The sequence below is a fragment of the Chaetodon trifascialis genome, chromosome 19, assembly GCF_039877785.1.
Source record: "Chaetodon trifascialis isolate fChaTrf1 chromosome 19, fChaTrf1.hap1, whole genome shotgun sequence".
Classification (NCBI taxonomy): Eukaryota; Metazoa; Chordata; class Actinopteri; order Chaetodontiformes; family Chaetodontidae; genus Chaetodon; species Chaetodon trifascialis.
The window spans coordinates 18,127,157-18,147,536 of NC_092074.1; the positions used below are offsets into that span (position 1 = coordinate 18,127,157).

Genomic DNA, 20,380 nt, shown 5'->3' on the forward strand with positions numbered 1-20,380 from the left:
CTATTCAGCAACTCCAGCAGCTTGCCAAACTCAGACAGCAGGCCGTGCGTGTGTGGAGGAGTAGGGTGGCTTTTCTGAGAAGCAGTGGTATGTTTCTTTCTGCCGATGATGATTCAAAGGCCTTTTTTAAAGTCCTGCCATAGGGGCATACGTGGGTGGAGCCAAAAACCCCTTATTTGGTCATGTGCTGTGACAGCGCAGGTTCTCCTGAGGAATCCTGCCTTGTTTTCCACACATTTCCATGGACCAGACTTCTGTTACCGGGCAACCTGACAGTGACGGAGTCTGATCATCTGCTCCCGCCTCCACCCGTCATGCCTTTACATTCCTCATGTTCCAGTGCACAGTTTCATGTCCTCTGAAATGTCAGGCATGCATAATCAGAGTGATGGAGGACGGCATGTTGTATGGTTACGTTTCATATGTTGCTGCACATTGAAGCAGTGTGGTGAGGTGAGAAGCAGAACTGTGTTGAATCATAATTTGTCAGCCGTGATGTGTTTACAAATCTATTCTTGTTCTCCCACCGGGAAACAGTCGACTTGTAATGATTTCATTTCAAATGTGGAGCACTTGAACAAATTCTTTAATTAGCTCTCTTTTTCTGTTTGTTTCATGACACTGTGTGATACCCGCAGACTACTGTTTAACCCAAGATCAATTCATTTCCATGTCTTGCTGGCCTAGATAGTTGGATACCAGCAGTGTGTCATAAAGGAGCCTAATTTGCATGAGGACCATTAACTGCTGTTGCTTAAAAATTTTGCTCAGCTCTCAAATTACTCAGCCATTAATTCCTCCTCCGTGAAAGCAGCTTTAATACGTATTTATCCCCAACAAACCTCTCACATCGTTCGTTTTTTGGGGGGGGTTGGGTGTCCCTGCAGAGATACAAGGCCGGGAGGTGCGATGACATCCTGAAGTGGAAGCCTCCCAATCTGAACTCTGTGGACTTTCGCCTCAAGATCACCAAAGTCGGAGGAGAAGGGTAAGACACTGTTGCTGGGGAAACGGTCTGCCTGATGGACCTAATAGCACCTATCATTTTGTGACACACTGGAGTACTTGGAGACATCCACCTGCACACCGTGTACAGTTGCTGGGTGTAAGTCAGAAGCATGCTGTGAATCAAAGACATCCGTTGAATTGCTTTGACATTAATCTTTTTTATACCATCTCGCCTTTTTCTTTCATTTCATTTTTACCTTTTTTGCCTTTGGGTTCTGTTCTTTTTATAGTAACATTGCTACAGTGTGCAAAAGTTCATTCCTTTCACCACCGTCGCCTCCGTGCACTTCTTTCTCCAATCCCGTAACCGTCTTATTTGCTGTACGCTGTGCAAAGAAAAACACTACTGCCCTTCAAATTTTCGACCACTTTATACTTATTATCCTCTGCAACATTTGTAAATTATTCAGACCCGCTGGTGCTCGTCCGAGCCCTCATCCTGGTAAACATTAGAGCAGAAAAGCAATCGTATTGGAGAAAATACAATTGATTCCTGTTGGTTATTGCAGCCTGCGGACATGTTTGTATCCCTGGTGCGGTTGAGTCAGAAGTTTACACACACCTTAGCCAAACACATTTGAAGCTCAGTTGTTCACAGCTCCTGACATTTAGTCTTACTAAACATTCTCTGTTTTAGGCCACTTCAGATCAGAATGAAATAGAACAACGGACAGTGATTTACTTCAGAGTCTATTTCTTTGATCACGTTCCCAGTCAGTCAGAGGTTTGCATACTCTTAGTGTTTGGTAGCAGTGCCTTTGAGTTGTTTCACTTGGAGCAAATGTTTCAGCTTCCACAAGTTTCTCACAATAAGTTCCTACAATTTTGGCCCGTTCTTCCTCACAGACCTGCTGTGGCTGCTTTGGCCTCCTCGCTCACACACACGCTTCTTCAGCTCTTACAACAAATTTTCTTTTGGACTGAGGTCTCAGCTTTCTGCTGGACACTCCAGTGCCTTGACCTTATTGGCCGCTTTGCCACAACTTGGGAAGTACACCTGGGCTCATTGTCCATCTGGATGACCCTATCATCATCACATCTAATGTCAGGTCAAACCCCGTGTGCTCAGCCTGTGTCCTCACTGTGGAGGCCTGGGTTCGATTTCAACCCGAAGCCCTTTGCTGCATGTGTCCTCACTCTCTTTTCCTGTCCCCCTGTCCCATAAGGGGAAAAAATCCAAACCTTTGGTTCATGAGAAAATAACCAGCAAATCTGATGACATTCCCAGCCTCATGGCAAACATTATACCCTCTAACCATCAGCTTGTAAGTATTGTTATTGTGGGCATGTTAGCATGCTGACATTCACCTTCAGCTCAAAGCACCACACTGTGCCTAAGTACAAACTCGCAGAGCTGCCAGCGTGGCTGTAGACTGATATTCTTATTTTTTCTGTCAGCACATTTCACATCTCTATCTTTGCTCTGCGTGCTTTTCTCCGCCTCAGTGTGTGAGTATTGTCTGAGTGCAGGCAAACAGACCCGTAGCGGCGAGCTTTCTGGTCATGCTGCCTTCTCCTCTGAGAGCCAGATGACCTGAGTGACTGTCCCAGCTTCGCAGCCGTGAGCCTGCCACCATTCACCAACAACAGACTGAGAGGAGCACAGCGGGGCACAGCCACTCATTCTACTCCAAATCCAGCCAGCTCGTCAGCTTCTTGACTCCTCCCCGTGCGTGGGAGGACACAGACGAATATTGTTGCCATTTGAGAGTGTTCTGATATTTCCCCACAAGATGAATTTTACTGGCAGAGCAGCTCTCATCAGGCCTCACTCAGGCTCGGTGTAACTTTTCAAACCTCCCTTTAGTTACCGTCTGAGAGGAAGAGAGAGAGATGGACAGACATGTAAGGAGGTAACAACAGTTTATTCATCAGCCCACGCAATCAATCCTTGAGCACGTCTTTGTGTACCGCCGAGGCGCACGGCCTTGCAAGTTTTATTACCTTCTCTGAAAGCAAGCAGAGAGGCAGACGGTGATTATTGTGCGGTGGGATGAGCGGAGAGGTGGAAAAGAACAAGATGGAAAGATGAAGCAGTTCCAGGAAGCATGCCAGTGCCTCTCCCCAGTGTAGAATTGAACAGTCTTGAGTATTGTATAGATTGCTTGAATTATGGGTAATTTGAGCCAGCATTCTGTCTGAAGAGGTCATGGCTTAATGTTTACGTCACCATTCATTAGTTGTGTAGTGATTTTGAAGACCCAGAGAAGGGGAGCGGTACCGCCTGACTGGCTTTGATTGTCCCTCCAGAGGCCAGCATCCAGACTTCTTTTTACTGGTCCTTCTTCTCTGCAGACTCAAGTGTCATTACAGCATCCCAGTCCTTTTTTTGTGTAAAGGATCCACAGTCGAGGCTGTCAAGTCGAGTGAAGTTAACAACATGTGATTAGTGCTTTGAGGTTTCATTCTTGGCTGTGTTACCACAAGAATTCATCTCCTTCACCTGCAGAGCCACCGAGATGACATTCAAACCATCATGGAGACTCAGCGTGGCGTCAGGGAGTTTAGGTTTTCAGATGCAGTATTTCTGGAGTGACAGTTGTAAGATGCAAACAGTTGGCGTAGACCATTTTTAGAAGCTGCAGGGAAGGACTTGGCTAAGAAAGACGCTCACTGTACTGGTGGTTCTGACATGTCAAAGGAGCCTCTGCTCGCAGCGTTTCAGCTGTCAGCTCAAACAGAAAGAACAAACATGCAGCCTGTCTTTGGTCTGTGAGAGCCTGTGAATGAATTTCTCTGTATGGACACAAAAATTTATGGAATTGGTGCCCTGATGACCTGGTTGTGTCCGATCGGCACATCATTACTTGGATCATGTTGCCTGAACTCCAGCATGCGCATTTTCATGTCTAATTGTTCCACTGTTGAACTGATTTGTTCCATTTCTTTGGCCTGTGTTCACACTATTTCTTAATTGTTCTTTATATCAGTATTCATTTGCCGCATGTCATAATGGCTAATCTTAGTCAGAATATTTTATGGGTAATGTTGCCAATATTTGACATGTTTGCTATTGTCAACCAGTTCATTTCAAGACCAAAACCCAGAGCATCCGTCCATCTCTTCATCTGCATGGAGCATTTAACGGGACACTTACATTGCATGGAGCCTTGCATGGAACAGGCCTTCAAACACAGTAAAAGCACCAGAAAACTCAATGACAAGCTCCACGTCATTCAGGACTGTGTGACTGATCCCTCTTTAATGCTTCGGCTTGAGTTTAAAATGATCCCATTCATGATCCAATTTGAGTTCTGTGGGTGAAAAGTTCCACATATTGATCCCCCAAACACGATGACGTTCACCCAGAGTCACTGACCCAGAAGCCCTCAGAGGTACCACCAGGCTTTGCCACTTCTTCACCCCGTCTGTGGCGTTCAGCCCCAAACCCATTCATTCCTACTGAGGACGAAAAGACAAAGTCATGTCCCGAAGGAGCAGTTTTAAGCTGCTAATTGATCCAGATTTCATCCTTTAACGTAGAGAAGAAAGCGCAGCATGGCGATTTCTAACATACATTTGTCATATTTTACTGACTTGCTTCAGCCAAGGTCATAAAAGTTTTTTATTTCTTCATTTCAGACACAGTGCCTTGCCCTACTTTTTTTTTTTTTTTAACATCCCACCTCATAGTCTTTGTTTTCGACATTATACAAGTTTGCTCTTCAAGTTCTTTTTTTTTTTATAGCTTTTATGGATTTATAAATCTTTTGACATATTGTCCAGCTGTTAGGTAATACAGGTCTGATCTCATGCCGTTCAAAGGCTACAGTGACATTCAACAGCATCTTGATTGCTTTGCCGAAAACCCCCTGCCTTGTGTTAGCCTGTTTATCGGCACTGCGTTGCTATGGCATCTCATGCTTTTCATTAATCTGAAAACAAAATCATAAATAATAGTTGCAGTGTAATTTAAGACAGGAGGACTCTCTTGGTAACACATGAACCTCAAACATTCAGATTGTGACTGGAACATCAAGTAAGCATCGCGAAACAGCTTTTAAAAGACAATAAAGGAGTCTGATTTATACTCTCATCTGCTTCCTCATCTGTTACGTTGCCTCTGGTGAAATCAGTTTTAGGAAACAGGTCATGATCAGTATTATTTTCTGGATGTGATATTTGACACAGAGCACGTTAGTCAGAGGTCTTAACAGAACCAGTGTCGAGAATGGACTTTTCTAATGTCTTGGCACATGATAATGTCCATCCCTGCATGGCTATTTGGCTCTCTTAATGTCTATTGCCGCTTCCTTCCTGCTCATGCTAGCTATCATTACACAGGAGGGGGCTTGGGTGGATGGGAAGATGGTCTCTTGAAACCTCTGACTGGGGTGCATCAGACTAAATAGCCGCACTGTTGTTTAGCCATCACTTAAGCTGCGTGGCCCCCCTTATTTCCGTCCTAAAAATGGCTTGCTAATATGAAGCCGGTGCCAGTGTTCATATGCTCAGTCCGTGGCACACTTAACAGCAGACAGAATGTCTGGAAATAACAAAGGGCGTGTGGGGGGTGTTTTTGGTGGAGGGAGGTAAGGAGGCAGTGTGTGATTAAGACATCTGTGGGGCGTGATCTCTGGGAAGAGACGCAAATGCTGCACGGACACATGTTGCAGGGTGCTAAGAGCCGCACACACGAGACTAAGGTACATATAAACCTAATATAGTCTGAATTAACTGTACTGAGGGCTCACAGTCAGCTGACAGATGGAGATACAGTGCCGTATAATGCCTGTGACTATGTGTTCACTCGCTACGCTCCACATGATCTTTATTGCCGTGGAGCGTGCCCATACTGTGGTTTTCTCTTTAACTTTAGAAACATCAAGCTGCACAGCGACAGAAGGGCTCAGAGAGGTGTAATCTCACATGCCGGTCTGTTACTAGCTGGAAAATGGAAGCGGTGTAGTGATTTCTTTGCACCGTTGTTACCACTCAGATACTCTCTGAGGCTGAGGGTGTTGTGGGTGTTAACCATGATCTTTTTGTCTTTGTAGGCTGCTCCCACAAACTGTCGGCTTGCTCTACGTCGGCAACTATGACAGGCCCTTTGCAAAGATGAAGGTGAGAAAACAAATGTGTTGTTTTTGTTGAATTCATCCCTGTGCCAGCAAGCCAGAGCCCCCCCCCCCCCCATCCATGCTCTTCCAGCATCCCTTTAGCATGACACAAGATTTTAGATTTGTTGTATGTGGCTGAGTTTAAACTGCCTACGATAAGAGGAATGCACTGTTTGGCAAATGAGGTTTCATCTTCATCTGTTACTGTGCTACATGAACAATTATAGCTTCCTCCATAGTTCCTGGTTGTCTTGATACATTCAGGATAATATGCGCACAACATTTCATCAGTGCAACGGCACACTCCCCATGCTGTTTCTCTGAATTATCTTTTAAAGTGAAATAATAAATATATGATATGAATAAGCCAGCTCTGCCTTTCACTGAGCATGCAGACGCAGAGACAGCAGACGACATGTTTGTTTTCACTTGTTTATACTCAGTGACAGGTATGTATAATTGCAGTGATGGAGGGTTTCCAGCAATCAAATTTGTCAGAAAAAACAAACTGTTTGATGATGTCGCTGACATTTTACAGACCAAATGATCAATCCATAAAACATGAAAGACAATTCTCAGATTATCTGCTCATGAACGTAATCGTTAGCTGCAGCCCTGCTTTAGCTGTTATCTGTGTTTAGCCGCGGTCCATTTTGTCTGCGACTGCTTGGCTGCAGGTGGGACAGAGAGGCACTTAACATGCTGAGATCGATGCCCTTTTTGCATATTGTCTATGTGAACACACAGCGGCGTGTCGTGTGCGATCACACACTCCACGTCATCAAGCTTTTGACCTACAGTAACACATGCTCAAGTCAAGAGCGCTCCAAAATAACGAGCATCTCACCTCATTCCGGGTATTATAGGAATTCATTAGTGTAGGATGGAGAACAGGTTGAGGAGCAGCAACCACCATTCCATGATGGAATTATTACATTTGTTCTACAGTTTCTATTTTGATGTAGATTTCTATGATGGGAATATGCTGCTCTGACTAAATGGCTCTTAGTGTGTGTTGGCCTTCCATTAGTCACAGTCATGGTTTCGAAACACAGTTCCTTCCCCTGTGGTATTGTCACCGTTGTGCCAGTTATCGTGTATCAGCTCTGGGCTCTGTTACCAAACAGGGTCGGGTCTTTGTTTGCTGCTCGGTCTCTAAGCTCCTCTTAAGGAGACAGAGCAAAAGCTGCAGCCCTGGGGTCATCGGTTCCCAGCTTTCGTGTTGCTTTTTCTGTTGTGAAATGTGTTTTACAGTCAATCCAAGTGTGAATATGCTAAAACATGGTAATTACATGCCAGCACAGAACATGTGCGACTTGTGGTTTTGGCTGCCTGAGTAATGTTCCTGATAGATCCTTCATGCAGCGCCACATGTGTGTGTGTTTGTGTCCTGCAGTGCAACACCACATAGCACTTCTCACAGCCATTGCCTTGCTCATGGGCATGTTGGTAAGCTTGGGGTGTCGATTGGATGTGTTTTGAAGCAGTTGCCAGCTCATTTGAAAGCACCGGGCTCGTGGGAAAAGAAAAACAAATCAAACCAACTTCTCCTGTAATTAGAAAAATGTTGTAATCTTCATGAGAACCTGTTTTATTGGCTCGATTCTTTTAGTTTCGCTCCTTATTGTTGTAATTCCTTACACTCTTGGTACCTACAGGGAATTGTGAAATGAATTTTGGGAGGGAGCTTTCATGATGATTTATCAGCAAATATTGTGAAAGAGCAGACCAACTGAAAACCTTTTGTCTAGCCAGTGTGTGTTTAGGCGCGTTTAATCTTGAAAAACATGGCAGCACGTATTGATGAACGTATGTATACTGTGGATACAGTTGTTGCCGTGTGTGTACATGCACATGCTATATGGTTACATTTTATATCTTATTGGACCAGGTCTTATTGTACTTTTTCTTCAAAAGAAAACAAATCCAACAATGTCGTCACAGAAACTCTTTCAGTCTCTCAGCTGACCTGAACTGAAGCTCATTGCACCACTTTATGTACATTTTTCAAACGTCAGCAGTAGTGTTGCTTTCATCAACAAAAATTCTGAGTAAATATCATCGTCAACCAACCTTTATCACGTGACGAAGACGCAATGTAAATGCTGGTAATGTGACAATAACTATAATTAAATATATAATGCAATATTGTTGATGAATTAAAACGAGATTAAATGTGGTTTACAAAATAAAAGCTCTGCTAAAATGTCATTTTCATTGACTAAAACGAGACGAGACGAAATGTTGTAACGTTATTTCGTCTCGTTTAGTTGCGTTGTTATTACTATTTTGCAGTACTTCTGTTTCCTGTGTCTCACTTCAGGGGCTGCATCAGGTCGCACTGCGCAGTCGCAGGTGACGTCACTTCCTCAATCCACACTCACAGCGTTATTTAGAAGATGCAGCTGCGGTAGGTTAGTGTTAACGACAGACAGCTGTCACAGAACAGGACTGATGACCGGCCAGCCGGGATTTGTTTTTGAGAGAAAAAAAAGAAACGACATTTGGTACTTACACTGTGTTGACTGGGTTAAATAGAAATGCATTACTAAAAAGAGACTAAAACACAATTTTCATTGACTAAAACTAGACTAAAATGTCATCAGTTTTCACAGTCACGGATAATTCTGACTAAAATAAGACTAAAATGCTCAGACTTTTAGTCGACTGAAACTTGACTAGACTAAAAAGAGAATGAACGTGACTAAAACTAATAAAAACTAAAATGACAGCTTGACACAAAGACTAAGACTAAAATTAAAACAGGCACTAGTCAGTAGATCATGTATAGTCCTCAAAACAAAAACATAACTGGTTTCTTGTAGCCTAGATTTTATTCTTGTTGCTTCCTCTCCTGGTTCAATCAGACAGAAGATGTCTGCTTGTCCAAGTCTTAAAGGAATAACTGAGAATTTTTGGGAAATTTGCTCATTGGCTTTCTTGCCGAGAATTAGATTGATCGCACTCTCATGTCTGTACAGTAAATCTGTAGCAGGCGCCAGCCGCTGGTCAGCTTAGCACAGGACAATGACTGGAGACGGAGAAACAGCCAGCCAAAGGTAACAAAATCCACCTACGAGCACCTTTAGAGCTCATTGATTTACCTGTCTTGTCTTGTTTCTCTAATGCAGCGTTTCTCAGCCGGGGTGCCGTCTGGCTTTGACAATGCAAACATAATAAAATGGATTAAAAATCCCAAACTCTAGCTGTAGTTTATAATATAAATGCAGCTCTTCAGCCACCATATCATCATAATTTGTCTCACAGGCCCCTTTCCTTATGTCACAACATCTACATCAGGCTCAGCGAATGGCTCCGCTGACTAGCACAGAGTTTTCTTTTGTTTTGTTGTTTTCACTGCTGCTCTGCATACAGAGCCAAGAGAGGTTGAACGAAGTGGTCGGTGCACACCAGAATTAGATAGCTCTGAACCTTATCCATCAGCTTCGTCAGCTGGTGGTTGTCCAGCAGTGAGGGTGGTTGACGCCTGCAGCAAGATGAAGGAAATGACGGCTACGTGTCGTGTGGTTTCATCTTTACAGGCGTCCATCATCCCCTCTTCTTCTCTTCTCGGCATGTGGTATGAAGTCAAATCAAGCAATGGTTCTGATCCAACTCCAGATTAAGATGAGAGTGTAAGTGTTTAAAAGTGTCAATGAAAGCACTGGATGTTTGCCGTCTCATGGCCAAAATAGTAGCAAAGGCTAAGAAGCCTCACAGGATTGCTGAAACGCTCGTGTTGCCAGCATGCACAGTAATGGTCAATAAAATGCTGGGCCCACAAGCAGTAGAACAAATTGCAAAGGTTCCGCTGTCAGGCTGCACAAATGGAAGGCGAATCATTACGTGTCTGCTGATATTGAAGACGTGGTTTTGGAAGAAATCAGATCCAGTGGGAAATTTTCTTTACGAATCAGCAGATGTCAGTGGGCACGCTCGGCTCTTGGCAAATGTTTGATTTGTAGATGGGGACCACATCAGTGAGAAATTTTCATTTTGCGGAGTAATGCCTAACGGAACGACCGGAGGGGAGATTTATCATGTGACAACTGAGTATCTTGACCACGGTGGATTGAGGCGCACCAAGGATTGACGACAAGCACCAAGGGTGTCGTGAGTGCCCTCATTGGGGGGGGGGCATTGGCTGCAAAGACGCCTTGACGCTTTCACATGTACTGTAAGATTTGCACCTGGAGCAGCTGATTCAGGTGGCACCATTGTAATTCTGCTCCCCTTGTCCACAACCTGTTTGAGCTTTTCAAGCCTAACATTCATCCAGAACAAGTACAGTGAGAAGAAGAAGAAGAAATCCCGTTATTGTCACAGCACACAGAGTTACAGGACACTGCACACACAATGTCGTTCTGCAGCAGACCAGGAGCGGTGGGCTGCCAGCCGACCGGCGCCCGGGGACCCAGTTTCCTTCTGTCACCACTGATCAGGTGGTGATCTTCTTGCATGTTTTTAGTGGGGGTATTTTTATGGAGGATACCCCAGGTGAACACGGGGAGAACATGCAATCTTCACACAGAAAGGCCCTTATTTTTCCTCAAGCTGCAGGCATGGTGGAGGACACGCCCCCAGCGCCCACAGCGGGATTCGAACCGGGACCTTCAAGCTTACCACTTCACTTGTCCCACCGTGCCACCTAAGAGTGACTGAGAGCTGATCTTGCTACGCTAAGCTTGTTTACAACGTTTATGACCACTCTCCCCTTTGGAGATCTCAGCAACTGCTACGTGGAGCAAAGTATTACCGAAACAATAGACACGCTGGATGAAGCCACAAAGACAAAACCCAAGCTGTGTTTGATAGTTAAAAGAGGAGTTTTCAGTCCTTCTGGGTCTCTGCATTGTGACAGTTTGACTTCTGGAAAAGGTAGAATTGAGCCTGGTAGAGGTAAAGGCTATCGACTTCACATTTAGGTTTAGTTTCAGTCCTTTGTGGAGTCGGCTCCCTGCGCAGAACTCTATGTGGCCTGTAAGTACAGCTCATTAATCATAAATAATTTGAATGGTGCCTGACAGATGCAGTCACCAGAGACGGAGATAAGAGCAGCTCTCTGTCAAAGACCAGCCGCTTTGATGAAGCTGTGAGAGTTCGGCAGTGTGCACCTCACCTGCTGAGTGCTGAAATGCCTTTGATTGTTTTTTCCATCAGTAATTCCCCCAATTTGTACGACTCTCTGTGCATCATTAAGTATGTTCCCGTTTAATCAACAGTAACACTTTCTCAGCAATTAAAATATTTGAATAGGTTCAGTTTCTGTTCATTTTTAAGGCTTGTTTTGCCCACCGCCTTTGTAAATTGCATGAGATATGGGCTTAAGAAGCATGAATACAATCAGAGTAATTAAATGTGCTTCCCGCAGAAGACGCTCAATCATACTGCACAAAAACAAACAAATCAATTAAATGTTGGGGAGGTATAATCATTTTCCCCTCCTTGTATGTTGTTTGCCTGCCTCCCCTTGATTTGCCTCAGTTACACGTTATTCTCTCTTTTTCTCCTCCAAGATCTCCTTAGATCTGATTCCCCAGTCAATCTGAATGTGTAGGATAATGATCAGCATTAGTCACACTGGGTTCATGAGCAGCCGTTGGTCGTCGCCCCCCATTTGTTTGTTCTCTGACGCAGCGATTTAAGGCTACACATGGCTGTAATTGGCTCCAGTAATTACACTGTAGATATAAGAACACGTGAGGCAAATATTTTAGCTTTACTCAGTGTTTGCTGAGTCACCCAGCTGAGGTGTGTATGTCCTCGTACGAGCTGATATGAATGGACAGACGGCATCTGATGTATTCTGTTCTCAAGCATATTAAAGATTGAACATTAGTTTGGATTCTGTGCATCAGCCATGTCGTTCCCTCTGAGGGAGTGTTTGTTCATGTTCGCACTCTTGCATCTTATATCCTCTCCCCACTTACGTATTCTTTCATCCAGTCTCTCGTTATTAAAATGGACCCGAGTGCTCCGGTGTCACAGGCCTGCGGGCCGGGTTCTGATTAAGCCCTGAATAAAAACAACGGCGGGGTAAGATGTCGGGCAACGTCGGGGAAAACAAAACGGCTATTCAAGGAAATTGCAAACTTTGGATCTTTGCTGATCCACGTTGCTATCTGCAGAATTCCTGTAATAAACTGTAGCTCAGTGCAGGAGCACAGCTTTTGATAAAGAAGCAGGTTGACTGTCTGGGTTGTGCACAGACTACTTAAAGGTCAGGTGCCGTGCGCTTCCTGTCGTTGTTTATTTTGCTCCTACTTTCTGCATCATCGCCTGATACAGAATTGATGCTGCTCTTCTTTGGTGTTTCTGACTTGGTAATAATATGCTGATTCCAGGATGTGGCTTAAGGAAAAAGCTCGGCGTCTTGGAATATATGTTTATTTGCTTTCTCTCTCTGAGACTTGGATGAGAAGATCAATACCACTTTCGCCACTTTCTTGCCCTTTCATCTCACTTCATTCAGGCTGACGCTGTGTTCAGCCTGTTCTCTGTTAGGATGAGGGGTTGTAGTTGGCTTTGTTTTGCTCTAATCATCAGTATGGAGTGACGCATCTGTCGCGTTGACATTTACAGTTAAGCTGCAATAGAGTTGCCTCAATCTTTATAGCGGCTATGGCAGAGATATGTCGATTCAAGAGTTGTTATTTCTCTAAGTCGACTTCTACAGCCGCGTCGCCATTTGTGGCTGTTGTTATGCAGGAAGCTGCTTAAGAAGCTGTGATTGGTCGACTGTCTCTCAAAGTGGTGGAAACAGCACAACATCGGACATCGCCGAACAAACCTCTGGGTCTAATTTAAAAAACTGTACATGTCTGGCGTTTTTAAATCGTGCTCTACATGAAAAGAAACGTCAAAAATCACAGCTTTAGAGGGACGGACACATTTTTTAATGAACAGCGAAGATTCACTCGTTCACTCTCACCAAAGCTGAAGTCCTCCTACGAGGACCTGAACAAACCACACACAAGTGTTTCCACCAGTGTGCACAGATTTGTGACAGTCAGACTAAAATCTGAGTAAATCCAATAGACGACACACTGAGCCGCTGGTCACTAACCACTGGAGCACCAATCAGCTGGTAGAACCAAGCCCACCAACAAATTGCATGATGAGACGTGTTCTGTGCTGGAATAAGTTCCCAGTCCGACAGATTAAAAACAGATCCTCTTTCCTAAAGTCACTGAAGCAGGAACTCACCTACATTGTTTTGTTGTTGTTGCTGTTTTTGGAAGCTTTATTTTTGTTTATTTTTTTGGCGCCATGTTTGCCAGACAATTTTTTTTCTTTGTTTCCACAGTAGGTCGCTAGTTTCAGGTGTAAAGCCGGCTTTCATCTTTGTGTTTGGCTTGTCTGCTGCTGTGATTGTTGTCTTTTGTTGTTCTTGTCTTGCACAGACCCCAGGTAGACCCGCAACCACTTTGGAAGCTAATGGGGATCCGCAAAAGGAATTAAACAAAGGAGACATGTTAATTATTCAGATTCAGAGGCGCTGATAAGCATGTGTTTTTACTTCGGAGGGCACCACAAGAGCGGTTTCCCCTCTGTTTCTAGTCTTTATGTAAAGTTAAACTAATCACCACCTCAAGCTTATTTTCTTTTGTTTTGCTCTGTTTCAAGTGCTGGCAGTGGGCCAACCCACTAAAGCTGAAGTCACTAATTGTAAAGTGCAGCTTTTTGTATTTACATCCTCATAAATTCATCCAAACAAGCCACTGTTGCGAGCGAAGGACACACAAGGGTTCCACTCAAGTAGCAGGAATGAAAGAGGCGACGCTGCCTTTCATTCTCCTCAGTTTTATTTGCAGTTTCTAAATCTGTACAAACCCGCGTTGGAAGACACAGCCCCTCTGCTCTGCAGTAGTGCAACACTGGCTGATGAAGAGATCGACCGCCAAAGTCCCTGATAACTGGAGGCACACGTGTGCTGCCATAATGAGACAGATTTGGACGGATTAAGCACCAAGTGGTGATGAAAAATGGCAGCCAACATGTCACCCTTCACCAGCAGGAAGCGATCCCAGCCTGCAGCGGCCCGTCCCGCCTGCTCGTACTGGCCCCGGCAGCTTTCTGGCAGCTTGCTGCGTTGAGCTTTAGGAAAGCTTCGAGATGCTGTCGCTCCTGTAGATTGCCCACCGTTCTTCTCCAAATAAAGAAATGTTTGATTTAGTTAATGTTCTGTATTCAAACCCAGATCAAAGACAAATGTTGTGGAGATGAATCAGAATTTAGAAATCATGACGGTGACTAATTCGGCGCGCTCGTGAGTTCTGATTTGTCAAGGTCGTTATCTGACTTCCAGTAAGTCGTCTTCTGTTCGGCTCTGTCATCCTTCCTCACACACTGTCTTCTTCCTGTGTGAGTGCGACCCCCGCTGAGAGCCCAGATGCCCCACACTCCAGGATCACACAAACTCTTGCTTTGTATTTTAGCGTCTTGCCAAACACCGGAGCCCTCCTGGCAACGATGGCCGCTCTTTGACTCTGGAGGTCAACCTCCTCACAGCCTTTCAGTACAATAAATGGCGGCCCAGCCTCACTCTGCGTGAGGTCAAGGTGAAGAATTACAGAGGAGCACTTCATAATGACTCCTGTCACTGCGTTGCTGTTTTCGTTCACAGCCAACCGTTGCATTTGAGTCTCTCCGCTGCACTTTTTGCCTCCCGGCAGCTCTCGCATTTGCATTTTCCAATCCTCGAGAATCCTCTCGGTGACACACAGTCCCTGGACAAATAAACAACAGATGCTCAAATGTCTTCTTTGACTCATGCTTGATCTTCAGCACTGTGTGCCATTTTCATATACTTTAGCTATGTTACAGTGTGCTCGGTGTGTAGAGTCGATTTTGTTTTCAAAGCACAATGTGATGTAATAAGTCAGTGATCCTGTGTAGCTCAGTGGGAGGAGCGGGAACTGTTGCTCTGCTTTGTTTTGGGCTGCAGCATGGAGGTGCAGACGCTCGCACTGTCAGTATCTGTCTGTGTTTTCTTAAAAATCCACCAGTTTCAGCCTAAATCTCAACGTCGCACTGCATCAGTTCATATAGATTATCTGTTTAAAGAACAGAAACTTGTTAAAATTTTACAATCTCACACCATAAAGGAGGAAACAGCAGCACTTTAAAGAAACATGGACTCATTATCTTTAGATTCTGATTTCAGCTTCATCTGTCATCATATGTAAGTACAACAACGTGTGCATAGATGAGGAACTTTTAAAACTGGAAAAAAATAACTGCTGCTGCATGAACATCTGTATACAAACTAAGCGTGAATAAAACTAAAAGGCACTAAACTCTTCTGCACATACAAAAATAGGATGAGCTATAAAGGCAATCAAATGGGAATCTTGTTTAAAGTTTTTGGCATTATTGCCGTTATGAGACATCATTTGTGTAGAGAAACGGGAAAGAGGGGCATAACATTCAACAAAGGTCCAATCAACCCATGAACATCACAGTTATGTGAAAACAGGCCATTGCAGAGCTCCCAAAATGGTTTTTATAACCGAATAACATTTGTTGGTTTCCACTTTTCAGATATGACGATTTGCTGCCGTTCACTGTTTTATATCTCTGTGAATAGATTATCATTGAGGCTTGAACTGGTGGTCAAATAAAACTGCCAATTTGAAGTTCCAGCCGTTGCCTCTGGGAAATCGCAGCTCTGGAAATCCTCACCATTGTCTGACATCTTATCGACTAAACGATTCCTAACATTGCTCATCGCAGACCTGCCGAGGCTCTGTGCAGTTTAATCACCACATGGCACGATGTTTGATTCCTCAAAGGTTAATGGGTTCTGAAATCTCACTTTCATTTGCAGACTCCTATTTTCATAGCCAGTTGAAAGGATAATTCCATCCATTTCCTCTCACACATTTCGAACCAGTCAACGTATCAATCAACATAACGTTCTCCTGACTTGAATTTCCTCAGCTCAGCCATCGTAGGTTACACTTCCTTTTTGTGATTTTACTACATCTAAATGTTGTAGCTTCATTTAGCATTTTAATGGCCGCTGGAAGTATCCAATGGTAAGGAGCAAAAGCAGAAGTGAAGGAAATCATTTGCAGAATATTCATATCACGTTTGAAAAAGCTGCGGGTACGCATGCCAATCATCGGCAGGTATTCAGAAATGCTGCAGCATGTCCCAGAGAGCCGTTAGAATAATGAGACTCCGTGACTTCCATGAGATAAAAAGCAAAACTATAGAGAGCAGACCATTACAGCTTCCGAATGTGGCAAAATACATTAGGGGCTTTGTAATTTTCACGGGCAATGATGGCAGCATAGACACTGAGATTACACTTTCTCTCTGTTTGGTGAAAGTACAAAACCATCTGTGTCCTTTCATCTTCGTCTGCACAGGCCACGAAAGAGCTGAAGCAGTACGACAACAAGATCATCGAGTGCACCTTCGCCAACAACAGCTGGGTGTTCATGAGGCAGAGGGTGGACAAGAGCTTCCCCAACTCCTACGACACGGCGATGGGTGAGACTTTGTCCTTCGCTGTCCAGCAGTTATTTATTCATATCTGACTGTCTCCTCTATCTTTGTCTCCATCTGAGTGAATAACAAGCAATCAGCCTGTGATTAATGGCTCATTTTATCTCGATTTCACATCAGCCTTAGTTGGATTCTTATTGTTGTTAGAGATTGTGTGTGTGTGTGTGTGTGTGTGTGTGTGTGCGTGTGCGTGTGCGCGTGTGTGTGGAGGGGCAGACGTTCTGCTGTGTACTTGCCATTAAGAATGCACGCAGACAGTCTGGTCTTGTATTTCGTGCCCAGAATGCTCTTGTCAGCGATTTGGGACGAGATGTTTTGTTTATCTTCTTACTTTGATTGGAGAAAACTGACATTCGCTGCAAAATTCCAGAACGGCAACATTATTGCATTCCTGTAAGTGGAGCCGCTGTCGTATTTTAAAGCCGCGCCCATCAATACGTGTCTATCAACAATGGATGAAAAGAAGCTTTGTAGCTAAACGGTTTCCTTTTTTGTCTGTTTTAATTGCTTTTATCGCTGATGTGTGATTGGGAGTCTGCACAGGGTGTCCTTGTCTGACTCTAGACTCAATCTGCTTTGTGTAGATTGATCTATCAGAAACAGACTTGGCGTATGTTATCCGTGGAGCAGAGCAGAAATACACTTCTGGAATGGAGACGGAGAGTGCCCGATGCAATGCACGTATTGTCTAAATTAGCAGTGGTCGGATCCGTCGGACGCAGACGAAACGTGGATTACGCCTCCGGTGGAATTTAGGGGTTACGGTGTTGGTTCACTGGCAGCTGTTTTCAGAGACAAAGCTCTGCTGAACTCTGTGTACGCTACCTGCCCGGCACCAAACAGCACACAGTGACTGAGTAGCTGGTGAACACAGTGGAGCACTCAGCAGCTAGACAGACCGATATTCCCCCCAGGAGCTGGTGGAGCCCAAAACAGAGCTAAAACCAGTGAATAGCGGACTTGCATTCGTCAGGTGGCTCGAAACACAACTCCAAATGAGTGCAAATTTTGTCTGCAGGATGCGTAAATCAGCAGCTGTTGACTAACCTGTTCAGTGTGAACACTTCGTTCCACTGCACCCAGCAGCAAAAAAATGTATTAATCCTGTTCTGAAAATATCATTAAAGGTTACTGAGACCTGCAGGGTGTGAAAACAGAGCTGCAGTAACATCGTCATCATGCAAAATGTGTATTGTGTTCAAAGGAGAGCATGATATGAAAAGTTTTAGATGCAGCCTATTATTCTTTTTGTCAGCCTTTTTTTTTAAGTTGCCGTTTAATATCAAATACTGAGAGGTGTTTTTAATCTAATCAAATCTTTCAGGGCTAATGCTGAGCTGTATGTCATTCAGTTTCACAGCTCAGAGTTATTAACTCGGATTCGAATTCTGAGCAAATGGTTTTTTTTGTTTGTTTGTTTTTTTCTTTAAATGCTTCTGCAGCTCTAACGGCCTCTTGAGGAAACAAATAAGAGAAAAACAAAGACAGCAAGGCTGAGAAAGGATGCAAAAATGATAGTTTAGCACAGTAATAAACTCTGTTTGTGGAGCACTTACACGTATCTAAATGCAGACCTCACAGTGGTGTACAAGGAGGCACATAAAAGTACAAATTGAAATAATAAAGATGAGCACCAGCGAGAGAAAACACATTTAAAGAGTGAACTGAATTGATAGAGGAAGATAGAGAAGATAGTCGCCCAGATGGCAAAAGCACCTTTTATCTAAAATCTGGACAGATAGCACAGCGTTTCTCCTCGAACTGATAACACTGTGTTCGATTCAGACACCAGCGCACGCTCCTCTTTGAGCTGCTGGAATCATGGCACGGCCGTGTGCTGATTGGCTGATGCCTGCAGAGCCGTATTTCCAGCTGACAGTCTCAAGAACTCAAAATTAATGGTGAGCTTTGAAACTATGGCTCCTTCATTTGAGAGGAAGGCAACAGCAGGCAGATGTTAGCAGGTGAAGCTAGCTAGCTAGCTAGTATGTTTTACACGCACGCTATGATCAGGGTTTTGGAGTAGGTTGTGTTTTGCGCACATGAACAGCCCATCCTGATTTCAGAAACATGGAGGTCATCCTGCTTTCTGAACAGTCCCTGCTGGTACAGAACAAAGTGGCTCACAGGTGGTGGTGCACCTGTGGTGCAGGTGATCAGAAACTGTCACCATCTCTGCAGTAACTTCCTTCCTTTTTCCTGTGTGTGTGTGTGTGTGTGTGTGTGTGTGTGTGTGTGTGTGTGTGTGTGTGTGTGTGTGTGTGTGTGTGTGTGTGTGTGTGTGTGTGTGTGTGTGTGTGTGTGTGTTTGTTTGTTGTTTCTCTCCACAGCTGTGTGTAAAAGCATCCAGGAGCCCGTCACAAAGGAAATCCTCTTGGAGTATGTGGACCGCTGTGCCCAGGGAGTCCAAGCCCAGAACCGGAAACACCCACCAGACCCGGACTCTGAGCTCATGCCCCCTCCCCCTCCAAAGAGACCCAACCGGGCCATCCCATAGCCCACAGCTGGGCTTCCTGGACTGCTCTACAGTCACAGTGTACATGTACATCACCCAGGGGCGTAGGACCAGGGGGGAAAGGAGAGGAGTACACAGGGCCCTCATGTGAGGAGGGCCCACAGAGATACTAGAATGAATGGGCGTGGATGCAGGGAGGGCCCCGGAGAGAATGTCTATGTACAGGGTCCAGAATTTGGTGCTACGCCCCTGACATCACCAGCCACATCAACCCCAGACAGAAAACAGACATTTCAAGGCTTTCTTACCCTCAGCACATTTCAGCCCGTACATGAATGGACCTCAGAAACCTTTGAATTGACTGCCTCAACATCATTAATTTACATTTTAGACTTCTTTGTAGCTTTAATTGCTGGTGTTCCTATTAAAAAAAAACAACATGATGCTAAGTTTATTTTTTTGTTGTTGTTGTTTTCCTATTTATCTTTTTTAAAGTCTGAGCTGCTTGGTATTTATCAACAGGGACTTTGTTGTGGCTAGAAGTAACACCTGACAATGAAGACCTTGTTTATGTTTTGTCAACTAGTTCCTTATTTGTATTGAAGGAAGAGTAAACCTCATCAAAGCTCAGTCTGCTGTCTGTATGCGTTTACATCAAACAACACTTCAGAAACAGTCTGCAGCCTCACAGATCCATTTTAGATGAACACAACGCTGCAGAGGTTTTTAGTACAGGTAACAGAGTGATGGCACTGCCGGAGTTCAACCCATAATGCTCAGTCAGGGGTTTTCAAATGTTTTCATATCTCCAGTCAACAAACCGATACAGATTAGATCTCAGCCCCCTGTTTTGTAAGATTTTGTGCAAGGGAAGCCCATCTGTGTGGACTTTTGTTTTAAAGGCCACATGAGTGGGCGGGGAGGTGACAACATGATTACACAGTCTCCACAAACTAACTACAAATGACTGAAATCAAGCTACAGATGGGCAACGACATAAACCGGCAGAAAGTTTCTTAATGAGGTGCTTTGGTGCTGAACTGAGGTTTTAAAGATGGTGATGGAGAGCGCTGCCAAGTCTGGCCAAAAAAAAAAAAAAATGTCTCCCATAGGTGTTAAAGTGGATTGAGATCCAGTGTAAGAGTTACCTTCAGATTGAGCCACAAAGTAAGCACTCATGCCCTCTGGAACATCTGGAAGAGACCTCTCTGATAAGGACAGGAGTGTTTCATCGCACGATAAAGTCACATCTGCTGCTAAGAGCAGCTGTGTACTTTGTGTTTTGGTGTGATGTTTAAGGTAGTGCAGGGCAAAGATGGCGGATTTGTAAACCTAAACATCT

General features: G+C 44.3%; 1 protein-coding gene across 1 annotated transcript in view; it reads left to right on the forward strand.

Annotated features, from left to right (window-relative positions):
* The window catches only part of rngtt (RNA guanylyltransferase and 5'-phosphatase), an 82,926-nt gene extending 63,258 nt beyond the window's left edge, over positions 1–19,668 (forward strand). Inside the window, exons 13-16 of the mRNA XM_070987796.1 lie at positions 888–988; positions 6,006–6,072; positions 16,445–16,568; positions 18,914–19,668. Of these exons, the coding sequence (XP_070843897.1) occupies positions 888–988; positions 6,006–6,072; positions 16,445–16,568; positions 18,914–19,080 (459 nt within the window). The 3' untranslated portion in view covers positions 19,081–19,668. The remainder of the gene's footprint in view (positions 1–887; positions 989–6,005; positions 6,073–16,444; positions 16,569–18,913) is intronic.
* The last annotated feature ends 712 nt before the right edge of the window (positions 19,669–20,380 follow it).